The following is a 22,319-nucleotide window of genomic DNA, read 5'->3' on the forward strand; positions in this document are numbered from 1 at the left end:
CCATTTCTATTGCTATTCAATATAAGGCATTCCTCTTTCATTCATATAATCCATAAATGTCTTTGATTTTAGCTTGTTAGAAGCAAGTCAGGAAAAGCACCATTTGGGGTAACAGAAGAAGACAATGTACAAAGCAAGAACTTTTCTTTCTCCGGGGAATTAGCAGGCACAAAGTAAACTATCTTAAATTATGTACAGTATAAAGTATACTAATTATTTCCCTGTATAGTTTTGGAAACCCAGTGTATTGAAGTACTGTGCATTTTATCATATTTCCTTATAGGTTGTTATCTAATGGGATTTACAGTTAATACAGTGGCTTTCTGGTCACAATTGGTTTGGTACCCCTTGGTTATTTGGAACCATTTGCCATATAATGGTTAATGATATATGTGGAAAACATGGTCATAACAGTCATTATGGTTGTGGGCACCCATTCCGATTAGAAGAATATTTGGAAAGGATTTTTTACTGTCTGAGCTGTGAAGTTGTGGGATTCTCTCCCTGAACCAGTCATACTGGCTGATACATTATATAGCTTTAAGAAGAGATTGGATGGCTTTTTAGCAAGTAAGGGAATACAGGGTAATGGGAGATAGCTCTCAGTACAAGTGAGGGAATACAGGGTAATGGGAGATAGCTCTCAGTACAAGTGAGGGAATACAGGGTTATGGGAGATAGCTCTCAGTACAAGTGAGGGAATACAGGGGATGGGGAGATAGCTCTCAGTACAAGTGAGGGAATACAGGGTTATGGGAGATAGCTCTCAGTACAAGTGAGGGAATACAGGGTTATGGGAGATAGCTCTTAGTACAAGTGAGGGAATACAGGGGTATGGGAGATAGCTCTCAGTACAAGTGAGGGAATACAGGGGTAGGGGAGATAGCTCTTAGTACAAGTGAGGGAATACAGGGGTAGGGGAGATAGCTCTCAGTACAAGTGAGGGAATACAGGGGTAGGGGAGATAGCTCTTAGTACAAGTGAGGGAATACAGGGGTAGGGGAGATAGCTCTCAGTACAAGTGAGGGAATACAGGGGTATGGGAGATAGCTCTCAGTACAAGTGAGGGAATACAGGGTTATAGGAGATAGCTCTTAGTACAAGTGAGGGAATACAGGGTTATGGGAGATAGCTCTCAGTACAAGTGAGGGAATACAGGGGTAGGGGAGATGGCTCTCAGTACAAGTGAGGGAATACAGGGGTAGGGGGGATAGCTCTCAGTACAAGTGAGGGAATACAGGGGTAGGGGGATAGCTCTCAGTACAAGTGAGGAAATACAGGGGTATGGGAGATAGCTCTCAGTACAAGTGAGGGAATACAGGGGTATGGGAGATAGCTCTCAGTACAAGTGAGGGAATACAGGGGTATGGGAGATAGCTCTCAGTACAAGTGAGGGAATACAGGGGTATGGGGAGATAGCTCTCAGTACAAGTGAAGGAATACAGGGGTAGGGGAGATAGCTCTCAGTACAAGTGAGGGAATACAGGGGTATGGGAGATAGCTCTCAGTACAAGTGAGGGAATACAGGGGTATGGGGAGATAGCTCTCAGTACAAGTGAGGGAATACAGGGGTATGGGAGATAGCTCTCAGTACAAGTGAGGGAATACAGGGGTATGGGGAGATAGCTCTCAGTACAAGTGAGGGAATACAGGGGTAGGGGAGATAGCTCTCAGTACAAGTGAGGGAATACAGGGGTATGGGAGATAGCTCTCAGTACAAGTGAGGGAATACAGGGGTATGGGAGATAGCTCTCAGTACAAGTGAGGGAATACAGGGGTATGGGGAGATAGCTCTCAGTACAAGTGAAGGAATACAGGGGTATGGGAGATAGCTCTCAGTACAAGTGAGGGAATACAGGGGTATGGGAGATAGCTCTCAGTACAAGTGAGGGAATACAGGGGTATGGGGAGATAGCTCTCAGTACAAGTGAGGGAATACAGGGGTATGGGAGATAGCTCTCAGTACAAGTGAGGGAATACAGGGGTATGGGAGATAGCTCTCAGTACAAGTGAGGGAATACAGGGTTATGGGAGATAGCTCTCAGTACAAGTGAGGGAATACAGGGGTATGGGAGATAGCTCTCAGTACAAGTGAGGGAATACAGGGGTAGGGGAGATAGCTCTCAGTACAAGTGAGGGAATACAGGGGTATGGGAGATAGCTCTCAGTACAAGTGAGGGAATACAGGGGTAGGGGGGATAGCTCTCAGTACAAGTGAGGGAATACAGGGGTAGGGGGGATAGCTCTCAGTACAAGTGAGGGAATACAGGGGTAGGGGAGATAGCTCTCAGTACAAGTGAGGGAATACAGGGGTATGGGAGATAGCTCTCAGTACAAGTGAGGGAATACAGGGGTAGGGGAGATAGCTCTCAGTACAAGTGAGGGAATACAGGGGTAGGGGGGATAGCTCTCAGTACAAGTGAGGGAATACAGGGGTATGGGAGATAGCTCTCAGTACAAGTGAGGGAATACAGGGGTAGGGGAGATAGCTCTCAGTACAAGTGAGGGAATACAGGGTTATGGGAGATAGCTCTCAGTCCAAGTGAGGGAATACAGGGGTAGGTGAGATAGCTCTCAGTACAAGTGAGGGAATACAGGGGTATGGGAGATAGCTCTCAGTACAAGTGAGGGAATACAGGGGTACGGGAGATAGCTCTTAGTAGCAGTTGCCCCAGGGACTGGTCCGATTGCCATCTTGGAGAGAGGAAGGATTTTTTTCCCCTCTGCGGCAAATTAGAGAGGCTTCAGATGGGGTTTTTTGCCTTCTTCTGAATCAACTAGCAGTTAGGCAGGTTATATAGGGATTAAGGTTAAACTTGATGGACGTGTGTCTTTTTTCAACCTAGCTTACTATGTTATTATGGATATCCACAATATTAATAAGTATTTGTTTACCATAAATTTTCTTATGGCTGCACCCCATACTGATTCACTGCACTGATGTCTCCAGGTAAGAATACCCCCTTAGCAGATACATACTAACCTATATATATTCATATAAATGTGAATGATGGCGAGGCCCTTGCTTTTTATAAATTGAAACATCTGACTCATGAAAATACCCATGTGAATTCACAGATGAACACAAGCATGGCCTCACTCATAAATGTACAAATGCAATGGTATAACTGCATGGCACTAGGCCACCACTGACCTGCCCCCCACTACCCGCCCTCCTACTCGCACCCCCTCTACCTGCCCCCTCTCAGGTGGGAAAGCAGCTGAGGAGGGGGGGAATTCTATTGTTACACTACTGTGCAAATAAGTACACACGCATTAACACACACAGACACACTTGACATTCTCTCACATACATATAACATGATTTAATGTTGCTACTCATTCCCTTAATATTCCCTAATAATTTATTCAAGAACATTATTCTATATGTTTAATTTACCATTAATTAATATAAATGGAATGGGTTTAATATATTGCAGCATATGTAGATGTTGTACAACTGCAACTGCACTGTGACCTGCACTCTGTGCAAACGCAAATATGTCATGATTTTTTCAAAACGGGCATTAATTAGTTGAAGTAATCCCATTTACCTAGTCTGTCCTGATTTTAGTCCTCATTAGGAAGCCTGTTAATTTATTCCTACGTAGGAAGTGTTAAATGCGGGGGAGAATGTGTTTTCTTTACATAAAAACGACGTATTGCATCATCGAAACCTCTATATAATATAGTCTTTAAAAAGACTGAATGTGCCAAGGCTATTAACATTTCTGTACTTACTGCCAACACAGCGTTATGCTGGCATACCCTTCATATATATTTGATATAATTAAAGCATGGAAATCTCTAGGCCATAAAGCATATCATTAATTTATAATCCCCATGAGTTAAGCACATATGTTTAGATGAGTTAAATACTTTCTGCCCCTGAATATGGCCTTTTGTTGTTTACTTTGCCAATTATGCTTTGAGGGCCTCATTAGCAATTATAATGGTTGTGCCATGGTGTTAATTCTTAGAAAATGTCATTTGAAGTGAGTTTGAGCTATAGATTTGTTTCCATATTGTTGACATAACTGATATAATAATAATGGAAATGCACAATAAATGCTTGTTTGAACCAGAGTTACATTGGCATGACATGCCTTTATTACTGGTAAATAAGGTTCTCTCAACTGGAAACCAGTCTGGAGTGCGGCAGAACTTTAGATTCTATTTGCACACACTAGACAAATGTAAAACTGTACTTAAACCTATAGCAACCAATCAGCAGTGTCCTGCAGCTCTCAAATGAAGACGACATTTTATAAGCAATCTTCTTATTGGTTGCTATGGGATTTTTCACTTGTGCAGATTTTTCCAGCATTATTAAATGAGTTTGTACATGCTGATGCTATAGAACCTTGCAGTTCTTTTAGTGCATCAACAAATACAGTATATCATTCATGTGTCATTCAGTCATTGTGAAGCTGTACAGAAGATCCCTATTTGTCACTACTTGAGATCCACATGGTAATGGCTGACAGTAACTTTATTGTTCTTGGAACACTCCCAATAAGGAACAATACACTGCAGGAGGTTGAATTGATAATTTCAATAGGGGGCAGGTCATGTAGTTTTTCCTTCCTTCATTTCTTTCATCTTTTTCTGCTCATTATGAGTAGTGTAGAAGGGTAAATATGTAATGACAATTTGAAAAATGTGCAGCTTCTCCCCAGGACAAAGGGGTCCTGGGGGGACAGACACACACGAGGGCAGATCATTCATCAGCATCTTTTTTACAAGCGGATGCTTAAAGCGTTTTCTGACGTTCTGATATACTTTTCAATTCATTGACTTTATGTAATTGATCAGTGTCACCTTGTGAACCTTATTCCTGTTCCGTAGCCAAAGAATACACCATGTCAAGCAAAAAGTGTTCAACAACGTGTTTTCAATCTGTGAGCCCTGCTGCTCTTCCAGTTATTCATCATTTCTCATTTTGTTTTGAAATAGGAGAACAGATAATACTGTTGACTTGAGGAGTAGAAAACAAGCTAACCTTTGCTTTGAATCAGCTAAAACACTGCTGTGGTTTATAAGTTCCATGTGTCTGAATATTAAAAGCCTTTCTGGATGAGTTTTCCGAATGCTGAAAAGTTTAGTATTTATATCACTTATCTCTAACCCTTCTTCAACCTCTATTGTTCTTTTTCTCTCTGATTCTCTCTCTTAAGAAGGTAAAATGTGTCTTAAACCAAGCGCAGTCTTATGATGTGTGTTAAGTAGTGATGAGCGAATCTGTTCCGTTTCGCTTCGCCGAAAAAATCGCGAATCTTTGAAAAGATCCGCGAAACGGCGAAAATGTCATGCGACAAAAAAAATTGTCGCGCGCGGCTATTGTTTCGTCGCACGCGGCTATTATTTTGTCGCGCGGCTATTGTTTCGTCGCCCGCGGCTATTGTTTTGTCGCATGGCTATTGTTTCGTCGCCCGCGACTATTGTTTTGTCGCACGGCTATTGTTTCGTCGCACGCGGCTATTATTTTGTCGTGCGGCTATTGTTTCGTCGCCCGCGGCTATTGTTTTGTCGCACTGCTATTGTTTCGGCGCACGCGGCTATTATTTTGTCGCGCGGCTATTGTTTGTCGCCCGCGGCTATTGTTTTGTTGCACAGCTATTGTTTCGTCGCACGCGGCTATTGTTGCGTCGCCCGCGACTATTGTTTTGTTGCGCGGCTATTGTTTCGTCGCACGCGGCTATTATTTTGTCGTGCGGCTATTGTTTTGTCGCCCGCGTCTATTATTTTGTCGCGCGGCTATTGTTTCGTCGCCTGCGACTATTGTTTTGTCGCGCGGCTATTGTTTCGTTGCACGCGGCTATTATTTCGTCGCCCGCGACTATTCTTTTTTGACGCTGGCGACAATTTTTGGACGTGCGGCGAATCCATGCCTGGCGAAACTTTTCGCCCATCACTAGTGTTAAGTAGTGATGGGCGAAATGTTTCGGCAGGCATGGATTTGCCGTCCGCGTCAAAATAATAGTCGCAGGTGACAAAATAATAGCCGCGCGCAACAAAATAATAGCCGTGCGACGAAAGAATAGCCGCGGGCGACAATTTTTTTTTTACGAGCAACATTTTCGTAGTTTCGCAAATTTTCCTCCGTTTCGCGAATCTTTTGAAAGATTGAAGTGAAACGGGACAGATTCACTCATCTCTAGTATTAAGGATTTCTATCATAAATAAGCACAAAGGTTCCTATGAAATCGATAATAAGCAGTAGTTCATTTTATACAGAATTTTCTTTAGGCAATTTAGTGTTTAGGATTTGGATACAATTTTAATTGACAATCCCTCATTAGAATGATTAATTTATTATATAATTATGTAATTATTAAACTATTAAACCTCATTAAAAAAAAATAATAACAATTAGGGAAAATAAATTAAAACTAGTGACAAGCAAATTTTTTTTGCATGGATTTGTTGTAGAATTCCACATCGCGTCCATTGACTTGTATTGATGTATTTGGAGTGAAAAAAAACTTGAGAAAAACGCTTATTCACTTTAATATATCTGGAGTAAGAAAAAAAATAACCTATTGCATTTTGCAAATTTTTTCAGCAGTTTTGGGAATTTTTCAATGAAGTAGATTCATTAGTGATGAGTGAATTTGTCCCGGTTTACTTTGGTGAAAAATTTCCAGATCTTTGAAAAGATTCGCGAAACGGTGAAAAATCCGCAAAACAGCAAAAATGTCAGGCTTATCTCATCACTAATTAAAACCATTAGGAAAAAAATGAAAAAACGTCTTCTGTATAATAAGAAAACCCTTTTGTTTTTTCAAGTCCCAGTACATAGTGATGAGTGAATCTGTTTCGCTTCGCCATGAAATTCACAAAACGGCAAGAAAATTCACGAAATGCATTTGACACACAATTTTTTCTGTCGCCCGCGTCTATGTTTTATCACCTGCACCTTTTTGGCCATGACTGCACCCAATTTGCCGCAACTGCGCCCTTTTTTGATGCGACCACACCCAATTTGGCACAGCCATTCCCAATTTAACGCACAACAAAAAATTTCCACGTGCCGAATTTTTCCGCAGCGAATTTTCACGGAGGTTTCGAGAAACAATTCGCCAATGCCAAAAAGCGGTAATTCGCTGCAAATCCATGCCTGCCGAAAAAATTCTCCCATCACTACCAGTAAAGCTCTGTAAGATATACATATCCCAGAACAGACAGAACACGACTTAAATTTTCCCAATAGTAATTATTCCATTGTTCTAATTTTTCTTATATTCCAAATAGCACCATGGTATAATTTATGAATTAATTTATGCCCATGAGCAATGACTTCAGCAACAGTTTTTATTAGAGTCAATTAAATAAGTGTGGTATTTCTCTCTGCCAAGTCCGTACGTGCTTCAGTGGCCACAGCCGTATATAAGGAAGGGCGCTCTGCACTCAAGATTATTTTTATCTTACAGACAGAGATCAGTCGGGGCAATAGAAATCTGCTCAGGTGGAAAATCCATTGATTTCAGATCATTGGGAAGATTGCATTTATTGTGCAATAGCAGAGCATTTACTCGAAATGAAAAGTATAATAAATATATTTGGGAATTTACAAATGTTTCTGTGTGTCTTTGTGTGAATGTGATTGAGTATGTGTTTGAGACTTTATATGAGATCCCCCCAAAAAAATGAAAAGCAGCAATAGATGAAACTGATGCACTTAAATAATCTCTTAACATGAAATTTATGATTGCTTCAGATTTTTGATCAGAAGCAATGAAAGTGCTCTTCAGACCAAGACGTCAAAGCATTAATACATTTCAAGTTAAAATGTAATTTGTGTGCAGAGGATTTATGAGACAGATATGAGACTGATATATGGTAGCTATATATACATAGACAGATACACTAACAGAAACACAAAACCAAAACCTAGCAATCCAGGATTGGTATAGCATGGGCTGCAGCTTGGGCCTGCTTATTATTAATATAGGTATGGGATTTATTATCCAAAAAACAGGAAGGCTATATCCTATAAATTCCAATATAAACAAATAATTCTAATTTTTAAAAATGATTTTCTTTTTCTCTGTAATAATGAAACTGAACCTTGTATTGATCCCAACTAAGATATAATTACCCCTTATTGGGGCAGAACAGCCCTATTGGGTTTATTTAATGGTTAAATGATTCCCTTTTCTCTGTAATAATAAAACAGTACCTGTACTTGATCCCAACTAAGATATAATTACCCCTTATTGGGGGCAGAACAGCCCTATTGGGTTTATTTAATGGTTAAATGATTCCCTTTTCTCTGTAATAATAAAACAAAACCTTGTACTTGATCCCAACTAAGATATAATTACCCCTTATTGGGGGCAGAACAGCCCTATTGGGTTTATTTAATGGTTAAATGATTCCCTTTTCTCTGTAATAATAAAACAGTACCTGTACTTGATCCCAACTAAGATATAATTACCCCTTATTGGGGGCAGAACAGCCCTATTGGGTTTATTTAATGGTTAAATGATTCCCTTTTCTCTGTAATAATAAAACAGTACCTGTACTTGATCCCAACTAAGATATAATTACCCCTTATTGGGGGCAGAACAGCCCTATTGGGTTTATTTCATGGTTAAATGATTCCCTTTTCTCTGTAATAATAAAACAAAACCTGTACTTGATCCCAACTAAGATATAATTACCCCTTATTGGGGGCAGAACAGCCCTATTGGGTTTATTTAATGGTTAAATGATTCCCTTTTCTCTGTAATAATAAAACAGTACCTGTACTTGATCCCAACTAAAATAGAATTAATCGTTTATGGAGGCAAAACAATCTATTGGGTTAAATTAATGTTTTCATGATTTTTCTGTAGACGGAAGGTATAGAGTTCCCTTATCTGGAAAACAGCATGTCCTGAGCATTCTGGATAACAGGTCCCATACTTGTTATATAAATTATTTTATAAAATGATCGTATATACATTGTGATATTTTTTATTAAACAATCTACATTGAGCACCAAGTATTTTAATGGTAACTCAATAATAATTACTTTAGAAAAGTGAAGCAAGAAAAGGTGTTGGCTGAATTCTATTTTTGTGTAATAAAGACGAGGAGAAATAAGGACTTATTGTGAAGAGGATATTGGAGAAGTTGAAGAAGAAGAGGCCACCCCTTTAGACTTGAGGAACTGAACTTTGCGTTAAAAAGCACATATGCTTCTTCATGGTGAGTGCGGTGAGGTTGTGGAATGCCCTGCTAGGGAATATTGTGATGGCAACTAGTGATGGGTGAAATAATTCGTCAGGCATGGATTTGTGGTGAATTTATACGATTTGCCAATGGCGTTTTTATTTGAAGTGCAACATTTTTGCAGTTTCCCAAATTTTTTGCCATTTCGCAAATCTTCTCTTTACTCTTTACGAATTTTTCGGAGAATTAGGACAGATTCGCTCATCACTAATGGCAACAGGTCATTAACTCTATTGTAACTAATTACTGTTGTTACAGGTAGACATGTTTATTGTTCTCTCAATTAGCCAAGGTGTTTATGAGTGTATACCACTTTAAATAATTCTTTCTTATTCTTTATCCTTTAAAAAAAAAAAAAAATCCAGTTTGGGTTATGTTTATAAAAGAACTTGACTGGTATTCATTTTATTTCATTTATTCCAGTGAATTAGGGCTTTTTAAAAAATCCCTTGATCAGGTAACGTTGAAGTCCTTAAGGAACCCAATTAAATGATAGGGTGACTCGACGGAATTAAGGAAACTAGGGAAAACAACAGAAATAAATAAGGGAGATAAGTATCGGCAAGTCCGGATTAAAAAAAAATCCGAAGACGAAAAGAAGAAGTTTGATGGAATTCAATCAAAATACAGAACAGTCCCCACTTGAACCAGAGAAAAGTCATTACTGAACGCAGCAAATAGATTCTGCAGTTTGAACAAAATTGACTACTGGGTTTCTAATCTAGCACAAAATCCAATTAATGTGTGACACTGTACAAGTTGGGATATTTTCACCTTTTCTAATCTCCATCAGGTGGACAAGTCGGACTAACAAGAAACTCTCTGTATCTGTCTGCTTAGTGGTTAAAAATATAATCAATGACATCACACGAAGGGACACATTTTCATTTACTTTGTTATTTAATTGTATTGATTGGGAATATTGGCTGCTGAACCGTGAAATTTAGAAAAACTGCACATGTGCATCTGGAGACTAATATATTATTTTGTAAATGTCAGCGGAGACTAATATGTTTAACACAATCCATTGGCCTTTTTATTTTAATTAATTTTAGTCCAAATTTTGGATTAATGTGATTTATGTACTTCCTTCGCTGTGTGAGTTTAATGTTTCCTTTAAACTTATTAGAACTGATTATTTTTTATTTTTTAACACAAAGAAAGTTAAACTACTTCCATACATCAAGACATTTTGCAAACTATTGCCAGTACCAAGAATGTTTATTTGGGTTTATTTGTGGTGTAATCCGGTTTAGGAATTTAATGTGAGTAGCAAATAGGCAAAATTCAACACCGAAGCCCGATCATTGGCAGATTTATTAAAATTCAAACTGGGGAATCTTGATGCATTTCCAACCATTGCTATTTTTTCCTCAGTTATTTTTCAAAGTAATTAACACTTTCCAGGCTGTCAAGAACATTTTTCTCACAGTCAGAAAAATGGTTATACAAACAGACACCTTTAGCAAAGACTTTCTGCCAATTCATCAGAACTGATTTGACATCTTGGAAAAGTCAACACCATCCAGTCTAACCAGTTTACAACTATAACTTTCTATAGATTATGGTAAGTCCTTGAAAAAGATAAGCATTTCAGATTTATGCCGCCTTCTCTCACTGGCTAGTATGGAGCACATAGCGTGGAGATGGAGTAGGCAAGTGGAGTGGTGGTAGTTTCAAGAGTGATGGGAAAGGGGGTGATAGTAAGAGATCAGTTTTATGTGTTGGTGTCCTGGCCTAGGGCACAAGAACCTTTGATCCTTGTTGAATCTGATTCGTTCCAGGGCTCAAACATTTTCAGCTATAGCACCCCTCTAATGAAACTTAGAAATAAATAAATAAATAATAAATAAATAAACTGCATGGCAAACCAGTCAGTCACTTTATAACTTCTGTCTTACTGTGTTGAGTCCTTGAACTCATGTATATTGTCTGGGCTTCTGTAAAATGCATAGTGCATTCTCTTCATGTAGCATTGATCATAGGAACCCACAAAGAGTGTAGATGGGTACCAGACAGGTAAGTTTATGGTGATTCCAAAGGGATGCTGAATCTGATACAGTATTTGTATGACAGTTATACTATATCAATAAGAGACGAGTAGATCAGTGGTAGAAAAATCCTCATGGATAAAGTAACATTTTATACATTTCTTTGTGGAATTGTATTTTTACAACCATTAACATTAGTGTATGTGTTTGTTGTCTGGCCAATAATCCAAGGTTGTTTGCTCAAATTACCTGATGGGTGGTAGATAGAGTTGCCACCTCTTCTGGCTTTCTTAGCTGGGCAGGGTTTAGGGTGAAGTCACGAGGGGGGGGGGTGAGGCGGCCTAACATCACGGGGCGGGGCAATGATGCAGTGATGGCATTTGCCCGATCGTCATATCAATGTTACTGGACAGGTGGCTACCCTAGTGGTAGAGTGTTAAAGTCCAACAAAGGCCATGAATGATATAGTTACAATGTATGAATAGCTGGCAATATACTCTCAATTAAGTTAATTAATGAGACTGCACATAGTCTGAGTATTTTCCTAAAGGCTTAACTCGACAGAACTTTCTGAATTTGTTGGCCACATGGACACTAAAATAATTTTTCTGTAGGGCCCATTAATGTCATATCACAGAACTAAAGATGATATAAGACCTGTGCTTGTAGAGACTTATATTTATTTCTATTTTAGTTTTCAAATGGATTCTGAATTTTCCATGTTAGTCTTACAAATGCTTAGCTCCTTTATTGCACATCAGAATGATCAGAATGCGGATTTATATAATACTGTCTTATGCGCTATCACGAAAAAACAAACTCTTTGTTATCAACAACAACATAACCCCAAATATTGTGTTTTTTTTCCTGTTCACAGTCATTTACACTCTAGTTTGTTTTCAGCGGCTCTAAAATGTGTGTTTGCAAATTAATTTTAGCTGAAATGTAAATGCTAAATACGCTTATTGTATTGCTGTATAAAGTATAAAAACATTTTGCATGATTATGCGTTTAGTGAAAAATAAAGCATTATATTTGCTTCACTTGTGTTGTTACGGCCATTCATAATCCTTCCAGTTTAAAATTTGTGATGACTCCTCAAAAACAAATATATATTTATTTAATAGTTGGTCTTTACTGTGTTGGAGGAGAGGTAGGGAAATTGTATTTTATTTTGTTAATCTAAAATGAAGACTTTGGTGAAGTTACTCCAAAGTTCCTATTAAACATTAGGTGTTTACAATGGTATGATGATAGTGATGTAGACACACAAAACACACATATTCTTCATATGTAAAATATTTAATTAAAAAAAAATCAAATAACCAAAGAAAAAATAACAAAACATGACATGACAAAAAAAATATATGAAACCTTTGCATAACAAAAACAATTTATGAACAGAAAAAAATAATGCGAAGAATGAAATGGAAATGCCTCGCTATATTTTTATTGTATGATTACAACACACATTTATTTCAGTAATGGTGATTTTAAAAAAATAACAATATAATTTGTTGCCTGCATTTTAAAAAGCACAGGTATATTTGTTTAAGGGTCTATAAGCAGGTTTTATGGACCATGCAGTATATATTTTATAATATAATTCTATATTTATATATGTGTGTGCTTATACTATGGGGCCCATTTACTTACTCACGAACCAGCCGAATGCGTCCGATTGCGTTTTTTTTCGTAATGATCGGTATTTGGCGATTATTTCGGAAAATTGTCGCGACTTTTTCGTTACCAATACGATTTGCGCGAAAAAACACGAGTTTTTCGTAGCCTTCGTGCTGAGTACGAAAGATTCGGATTCATTCAAGCTTCAGTATGGTGAGTTTACTTGGGCCAGGTTGGAGCTGCAGAGTGCCATTGAGCCCTATGGGAGACTTTCCTTGGGCCAGGTTGGAGCTGCAGAGTGCCATTGAGCCCTATGGGAGACTTTCCTTGGGCCAGGTTGGAGCTGCAGAGTGCCATTGAGCCCTATGGGAGACTTTCCTTGGGCCGGGTTGGAGCTGCAGAGTGCCATTGAGCCCTATGGGAGACTTTCCTTGGGCCGGGTTGGAGCTGCAGAGTGCCATTGAGCCCTATGGGAGACTTTCCTTGGGCCGGGTTGGAGCTGCAGAGTGCCATTGAGCCCTATGGGAGACTTTCCTTGGGCCGGGTTGGAGCTGAAGAGTGCCATTGAGCCCTATGGGAGACTTTCCTTGGGCCGGGTTGGAGCTGCAGAGTGCCATTGAGCCCTATGGGAGACTTTCCTTGGGCCGGTTTGGAGCTGCAGAGTGCCATTGAGCCCTATGGGAGACTTTCCTTGGGCCGGGTTGGAGCTGCAGAGTGCCATTGAGCCCTATGGGAGACTTTCCTTGGGCCGGGTTGGAGCTGCAGAGTGCCATTGAGCCCTATGGGAGACTTTCCTTGGGCCGGGTTGGAGCTGCAGAGTGCCATTGAGCCCTATGGGAGGCTTCCAAAATCATGCTAAGTCTGAAAGTTTCGCCCGCCGCTTACGAGCGCTCAATACGAAAAAGTCGCGACAAGATACGAGCGCATCATAATGGCTACGAAAAACTCGTGTTTTTTCGCGCAAATCGTATTGGTAGCGAAAAAGTCACGAAAATTTCCGAAAAGTCGTAAAGGCGCTGAAAAAAATCGCAAAAAATAAGAAAAAGTCGCAAAATGTTAGTTTTCCAATCGGATTTTTCCAATTCGGATTCTAATTCGTGTCTTAGTAAATGTGCCCCTATGTGTATAGAATGTAGAACTCTACATAATACAATAAACAAATAAAGCTTCAGTTTATATACAGTATAAATCAAGCTAGTTTGTTTATTTAGCAAAGAGTACGATTAAACCCAATTGTTAGCAAAGGCTAAAATATTTCTTAGGAACTGGATGGTCTTACTCACAAGTGGCCCTTTAGTTGTACCTATTGGTATAAAAGAGTTTAAGAAATTGCCATTGAGAGGGTCTTTCAGTTGAGACCATTTTTTTACTTTCATATAAATTTACACAAAACTAACCAAAATTCAGTTTGAATTAAGCTATTTCAAATAGGACATTGCAGTTATTAAAATGTATTACCATTTTGGCTTTAATTGATTTTGTTTTTTTATGAACCAGAGTTCTTGAGAGAAACTACATTTTTTTATTGTGCAAATATATTTTGTCACAAAGTATTATTCTGATTATTTTATATATATATATATATATATATATATATATATATATATATATATATATATATATATATATATATATATATATATGTGAGCATGTAGGCTTTTGTGTAAAATGATCTTAATACTAACCAAAAAATGATAAAGGCAACATTCCATGTTTTTTGTTTTTTACAAATATATATAATGTAATAGAGTATCATTCTTTTTTATATTTTGCATAAAAAAATAATCTATATCATTCTTATAATTAAAAAGATGCTGAAAACTTGAATTACCAGATTAGTGGTTGAAATATACAGAGTTTTGATACTGGCAGAATCTAAATATATAGAGTGGTTAAAACTATGTGTACCTTCACATCCTCTCTCAATTTGTCCATTACACAAAAGAGCATCTGAGATAAGGTCTGGAAGGCGTCCATTCAGATCTACGGAAGCAAGGCAACCTTGGAATCCTTCCTTGGCATGGACCAGCTTGGGTAAGGTTTTGTACATTTCTTTGGAAACCCCTCCAATATATAGGTCGCCTTGCGTGAAAAATAAAGAGACAGAAAACAACAGTCAGAGATTATTACAAATAGGAAATACATTTAGTTAGGGTGGGTTGATTTATAATCATATCTTAGGGCACAAACTGGAAAGAGAGACCGCAAATAAAATACAATCAAAGGAAATTCTAGATTTTTTTTTCTGCATTAAATCTGGATAGTTCCAAAAATATAATTCTATAGAAAAGCAAATTTTTTTTATTTTTTTTTATCACTTGAATCATTTAGAGAATGTGATTCCCTTGGTCTTGGGCCGGTGCGAAAGAAAAAGGAATTGACAAACTCTATCCTTCAGCATCAAAAAGTTGCTTTGTATCACTATATGATTTTTCATAAGCAAACTGGCTGTCCTGGGAACGTTCATATCATTTAACAAAACAAAATAATCGGACATTTGATATGTTCTGCTTTTTACACCAATGTGCCAGGAAGATACTAGTTGACCAAGGTATTGGTGGAACCAACCAACTCTTTGAAAAATGGCCATTCCTCTTTCTTTAAATGAAACAAAAGATAAGAAAACTATAACAATCAGATACAAGGGGGGTAAAATAAAAAAAATGTAATGATTAGAGAATAGGGAATGTAAGAAGGTGACTTGTAGGAGGAGTTGTTGGACCCATGACTCCATAGACCAAAACGAAGAAAACTTGCTCCTGTAAATATATATACAGTATATATATATATATACCAGAAATACCATGTCATATCTAGTGTTCACTAAATAGTGTTCCCTAACTACAAGAAGCCGAGCACAATATGTCTCTCCGTGTGTGATTTCAGCCGATGATTCGCCATAATGAGACAAAATGATTCATTACAATTTTGAAAACTATTGTTTGATTACATCAGTTGTAGAAGGAACATCTAATAAGCATCTATTCGCGTAGCTGCTATGATTAGCATTGTGAATGGGTTACGAATCACAAATCTATAAAGCTTTAAAGCTACAGGAATGGCAAAGGCAATAACAATACCAACAAACTAAGTAATTGAGTTTGATAATTAAGACATAGCAATCACGAAACACTTATTTGTATTCTTATGAAGCAAAAAAAAAAAAATGTTAATATCTTCATGTTGGTTTCATTGGACATAAAATTAACCATGCAGTATAATCATTACTACATTTCAAATTTCAAATATTGCAGGTAGTCATAAGCTTGTTAAGTTGGCATCCAAGGTTCATAGAATTCTCTTAAATAATGTATAGTCAGACTGCATCAGGTTCAACAGATTAATCCAAGTGTGGGTTTATGTGTGGGGAATTTATATTACTGATGATCAAGCTCAAATGAAATGGGGTCTGATATCAATTACAGGTAAAGATCCCCTTGAGATAAACCTATAGTATAGTATAGTATAGTATAGTATAGTATAGATAGGCTTAATGTGTCCAGTTCTGCAGCTGAGTTTTTTGGAGAGTAATTGGTAATTATTTGGCCTTATATGTGCTTCTGATGGTGGTTAAGGAGAGAATCCCTTTTAAACAGATGACATCAAGCAAGAATAAATATATGGCAAAAACATCCCCCCTCCCAGTATAATGACCCCCAAAACAACAGGCCAAGATACATAGTTATACATATTACCAGTGCAAGCTTTAAAAACAGCAATATTTAACTCATGCTTTTCTCTTTGCCACCAAATGGAAACTTTGACCAACCACCAGTTTGGAATGTGTATTCTAGCTAGTTCCCTATCAGAATCAAATATAAATGTACCAGAATAGAATTACAGTATAATATATATGTGTGTTACCAAGCCATGACACTGAAAATCCTCAAATCCCAGGGTCAAGTCCTTGTGACCCTGCTTAATTCCCACGCTCCCTGAATACCTAGTTCTAATTGCCGTTTGACTCTCTAAATCCCGTGAGAAAAAAGGTGCTACATAAATCTTTAAATTGTTATATCTAGATTTATCAGGTAAATAAAACAAGACACCATGTTTCTTCACTACAGGAACCCCAAAACTCATAAGCTGTTACACTATTTCAGTTGTCTAAAGGTGGGTATAAAAAGTTATATTAATTATAGCATTTATTTTGATGTTGAGGTGTCAGGTAAATGTAATAATAATACTGTTGATTGTACAGGTATCATGTATAAGGTCATCTCTCATAAGGTCTCATAAAGGACCAGGAAAGCCATTATGCCAAGTCTGTGGTATGTGGTAGCACATATTATTATTTTATCAAAATTCTCTGCAGTACTCCTCCTGTGCCCTCTGATATGTGTGCCTATTCTAGGTCTTGGTCTTCATGAAGCAGCAGTGGTTTTATATCTATTAGTTAATTTTTTTCTAAAATGAGGCTCATCATGAGAAAGAGGGCATGCAATAGAGGGGGCCTAAATGAACAGATGACACCACTGGTGGCATGCCTGTAGATGTTTCCTTGTCCATTAAGCAAATTATAGCATTCAATTTGATGGAGAGGTGTTAGGTAAATGTAATAAAAATACTGTTGATTGTACAGGTATCGGGTACAGGTATAGGACCCGTAATGCTCGGGACCAAGGGTATTCCGGATAAGTCTTTCCGTAAATTGGATCTCTATACCTTAAGTCCACAAAAAAAAATCAATAAAACATGAATTAAACCCAACTGGACTGTTCTGCCCCCAAGAAGGGGTAATTATATCTTAGTTGGGATCAAGTACAGGTACTGTTTTATTATTACAGAGAAAAGGGAATCATTTAACCATTAAATAAACCCAAGAGGGTTGTTCTGCCCCCAATAAGGGGTAATTATATCTTAGTTGGGATCAAGTACAGGTACTGTTTTATTATTACAGAGAAAAGGGAATCATTTAACCATTAAATAAACCCAATAAGGTTGTTCTGCCCCCAATAAGGGGTAATTATATCTTAGTTGGGATCAAGTACAGGTGCTGTTTTATTATTACAGAGAAAAGGGAATCATTTAACCATTAAATAAACCCAATAGGGTTGTTCTGCCCCCAATAAGGGGTAATTATATCTTTGTTGGGATCAAGTACAGGTACTGTTTTATTATTACAGAGAAAAGGGAATCATTTAACCAAGAAATAAACCCAATAGGGCTGTTCTGCCCCCAATAAGGGGTAATTATATCTTAGTTGGGATCAAGTACAGGTACTGTTTTATTATTACAGAGAAAAGGGAATCATTTAACCATGAAATAAACCCAATAGGGCTGTTCTGCCCCCAATAAGGGGTAATTATATCTTAGTTGGGATCAAGTACAGGTACTGATGAGAAAAAGGGCTTGCAATAGAGGGGGCCTAAATGAGCAGATGGCACCGCTGGAGGTATGCCTGTGAACTAAGATTAACTCTTTAGTAGACATTTCCTTGTCCATTAAGCAAATAATTCTAATTCGAATATGTCCCAAGCATTCTAGATAATTAATCCCATACATGTACAAAGACAAAACAGGGACATGGGGACCTCAATTTAATATAATGAAAACATTCAACAGCATATAACAACTCTATTTCAACCTATTTGGAAATGAAGAGGTTAAAACTAAATAAGAAAATGTAAAGCTAGTGCTGAGCTAGTGGAGGATCAGATTGCACTTTTGGCCCTTGTTCCCAACAGTAAATATATGTTTGCACTTCTATGGTGTGTAGTCTCCAAAGAGCTGGAGGTGAAGCCAAATGCAGCAGGATTCTCAATATCCATGACTCCTATATATATAACCATATAATATCGGAATTTTAATGAAACCACTGCCGCTTGCTTAGAGTCAAGGTACATTAAATCATTCCCATTGCCTAAACCAAGGGACCTTTTTTTTCCAATTAATAAGCATCCTGTGACACTATACTGAGTATTTTTGAAGCAATCAAGATAGCTTGCTCATTATTTTCTATGGCTTAGATTTGAGCTTATTGATTGTTTCCCCTGTTCCAAAGTTCTTTTTCTACAAAAAAGAAAATAAATTGGTAGTAATATATCCACCTAAATAATCCAAAGAAATACACAGATGTAGATAAATTAGTTTTGTCCAGTGGATATAATCTAATTTATGTAGCAAATAAAGACAGTGAATAAATCTGTCTAATCTTTTCCTATAACATCCTTTGCTTTGGTTCATAGAACAGAAACTGCAAGTTCTGACTTGAGCCAAAAGGAATTAATTTTGAAACAACTCTTTCACTAAAGTTATGAAGTCTCATGTTTTCTAGCTTCCCCTACCAGTTTAAACATGACCTCTAACATGAAGGGCCTTCTACCTAAGCTCTCTTTTCTCCATCTTTTTTCTTTTTAAAATCCATCACAATCACCAAATGGAGCTCAAAGACTTGCTTATTCCCATCAGGGGTTTTCAGGGGTCAGGACTGCCCTGAGACTGACCAAGTCAATGCCACCCCCTTCCCTTTTTACCACCCATGATAACTTGCAGGGCACTGCTGTCTGAGGCGAGTTACTCAATTTAACTTATGATAGCAGAGCCCCTACTTCTCCATGAATGCAGCTCTGCCTATTTTTGGCAATGCTGTATTCACAAGGTGGCAGGGGCATTGTCTAATGAGGCCCTTTATGTAACCTTTAAAGAAAGAAGCAGACATAACCTTTTTTTTAGGGGTTTTCAAATAAAGAACAGTTGAACATGATCCTTCAGTGAAATGAACAATATTCAAGTTCAAGCCATCTTCCTTGTGGGTTATGGACCAGCTAGACTTTCATTCTGCACACAACTAGTCCAGTAAAAATGAGTAGTTGCATGAAACTTGGCAAAACGGAATCATTGGTATTTGCCGTGTGTGTTGATTTGAGAAGAAAATATTAGATTTAAGATTTGATATTCTACAAATTCTGCCCCTCAAAAAATCATTATTTGTGTAAAACGCAGCAGTATCTATAGCTTCTGGGATCCCACCCCAAGATACCCTTTCTTCTAACCATTACCTGTATCTTAATCTTCCCCAAACCCTGTTTTTTATACTCTTGGTGAAATACTGAATTCCTCACACAGGTCTCCCATAGAACCACTAACCCGTGGTGTGAGTGCAGGTAAAATGTCTCACGCTCATACACAACTGCATATTCTGGGGGTTGAGCAACATGTGGGTCAACAGATTTAGTGAAAATACATACAGACTAAGTTTAACAAGAACTGGAAAGCTTCAGGTTTCCCATCCATAAACTAGATTGCTGCAAACTAGAAAATGTCTCTTACCTTGATGCTATTAACTTAGAAATAAAGCAAAGATATTTACATCAAGATGAGTGGATTCATAAATATGTTTCCACAACATAAGAGCGCTTTTTTTAGTGATTGTAAGAGTGCCTACTGCAGCCTCTTTAGCAATCGATCGGTGTTGGCTCACCTAATGTTTTCCACTACACCCAGGAATCCTATTATCCAGTAATAATAACATGTGTCAACCAATGTTCAACCATTTCTGTTATTATTATCCTTCTTTTTATAGATCTGATATTTTACATAGCGGTCATTATTGATTTAATTATTATTATTAACATTTATTTATAAAGCGCCAACATATTCCCTATTGCTGTACAATAAGTACATACATACATTGGTCATACATAAGTCATACATTGGACATATATAGTAACATATAAAGCAATCAATAACCGATACAAGAGGTGAAGAGAGCCCTGCCCAAAAGAGCAATCTACAAGAGATTACACACCAGTTTCTACCAGAGAAGCTTGCAATCTAATCCTATTTAGTTTGCACACACACTAGGAGCATCATGACCAAACTAAGCCTGCTTGCATGTTTAAGCTGTAGAAAACATGGTGGAAACCCAAGAATATACAGGGATAACTCAAGGTGCCCATACACATGAAGATCCACTCCCTTGGCGAGTGGATCTTGTCCCAATATCCCCATCTACGGGTGGGCTAAATGATCGAATTCTAACAGCGGAAATGGCACAGTCAGTTTGGGGACTGCATCAATGAGCCAATGCGGTCCCCGATCCAGCTGAATCTTTAAACCTGCCCAATCGATATTTGGCCAATTTCAGGCCAGATATCGGTCGGGTAAGGCCTTCATTTCTGCCCCTTCATGGGCCGATAAGCTACTGAATCGGTCCAAGGGACTAATATCGGCAGCTACAATTGGCCCATGTATGGCCACCATTAGTCTTTGTAGATTGTGCCCGACTTGGAAACAAACTCAGGATCCCAATGCTACAAGGAAACATTGTTGATCTCCAAGCCAGCCCATTGACCCTTCATTCTGATTTCACATGATAATTAATTGCAATATAATATAAATTCATGCCTTTGGTAAGTGTGATGCAAGGTTTCATTAGGAGAAACTGAAAAACAAAACTCAAACCATCTGTCCCTTGCCACCTACCATGTGCTTTACAGTGTAGGTTTATTTTAAGTGGATATATTCGAAGATAAGTGCATTATATATGATATCATTTTTCTCTAGTGAGCGTTAATTCTATTTGCTTTACCACTTGAAACAAAGGTAACAATAAGAAAAGATGTTAGCTCTTTTAGAAGACAGCAAATATAATAAATAGGAACAGGTGTACAGCCAAAAGCCATAGGTCAAGAGAAGATCAATGTAACCAGGAACACTGTGACATTAAGATGTGATAAATGTATTTCCTCTCGTACAGACACCAGCTGCGAAAGGCGACGCTCCCTTTAGAGCAGCCTCTGAGAGCAAATGTTTTTACTACATGTAATCAAAGGAGAGGGTCAAGCAGAAATCGTTTGAGTCACCAAATGTCAACGATAAGAATCATTTCCCAATCTCAAGAGAGGCAACGAGGGTCTTTTGCTGTTTGTCAGAGCCGACTTTTAACACTAAACACAGTTAATATTGTTTGTATGGCATATATTAAAGTGCCTGTAAGGAGCCTTTAAATCAGTTTTTGGTGTGGTAGGAAATATAGCCAATCGGTAAGTAAAGCTGAGCAAGGTAACCATGGCATATGCATCAATAATGAAGGAATTATAGCCCTATAATAGTTCTCCAACTGCTGACTCCCATTATTTAGCAATGGAAACTGGAGTTTAACAACTGCTTCTATTCCTATATTCAATAATGGGACTCCTAGCTGGATAACTGCTTGGTTACGGGACCAATATTTAACAATTGCTCACTCTCATTACTAATCATGAGATAGCAATTCCCAACCTCTACAGCTTATGTTGATTGCCAGTCGGTAGTATGCATAAAAGTTCTACAGAAAATAAAATATATTTTGTTACCATTGCAGGAATTCAAGGAAAAGAAATAGCTCTCTAGTAAGCAGTATACAAAGCCGAGCCCTTAGATATTACCCTGTTGGGTATTATAATCCTAACAAAAAAGGCTAACAATGCCAGGTAGCATAAATATTGTTCTAATTTTGTAGGCAATATTCTTACAATTATTTTATTATTATTTACTGTAGGA

General features: G+C 37.9%; 1 protein-coding gene across 21 annotated transcripts in view; it reads right to left on the reverse strand.

Annotated features, from left to right (window-relative positions):
* nrxn1 (neurexin 1) overlaps positions 1–22,319 on the reverse strand; it is a 919,306-nt gene that overhangs the window by 422,529 nt on the left and 474,458 nt on the right. For all 21 annotated transcript variants that reach the window (XM_031902195.1, XM_031902194.1, XM_031902198.1 and 18 more), the window contains one exon: positions 14,742–14,915. In XM_031902195.1, coding sequence (XP_031758055.1) covers positions 14,742–14,915 — 174 coding nt within the window. The remainder of the gene's footprint in view (positions 1–14,741; positions 14,916–22,319) is intronic.

Source organism: Xenopus tropicalis, chromosome 5 (assembly GCF_000004195.4).
Source record: "Xenopus tropicalis strain Nigerian chromosome 5, UCB_Xtro_10.0, whole genome shotgun sequence".
NCBI classification, from domain to species: Eukaryota; Metazoa; Chordata; class Amphibia; order Anura; family Pipidae; genus Xenopus; species Xenopus tropicalis.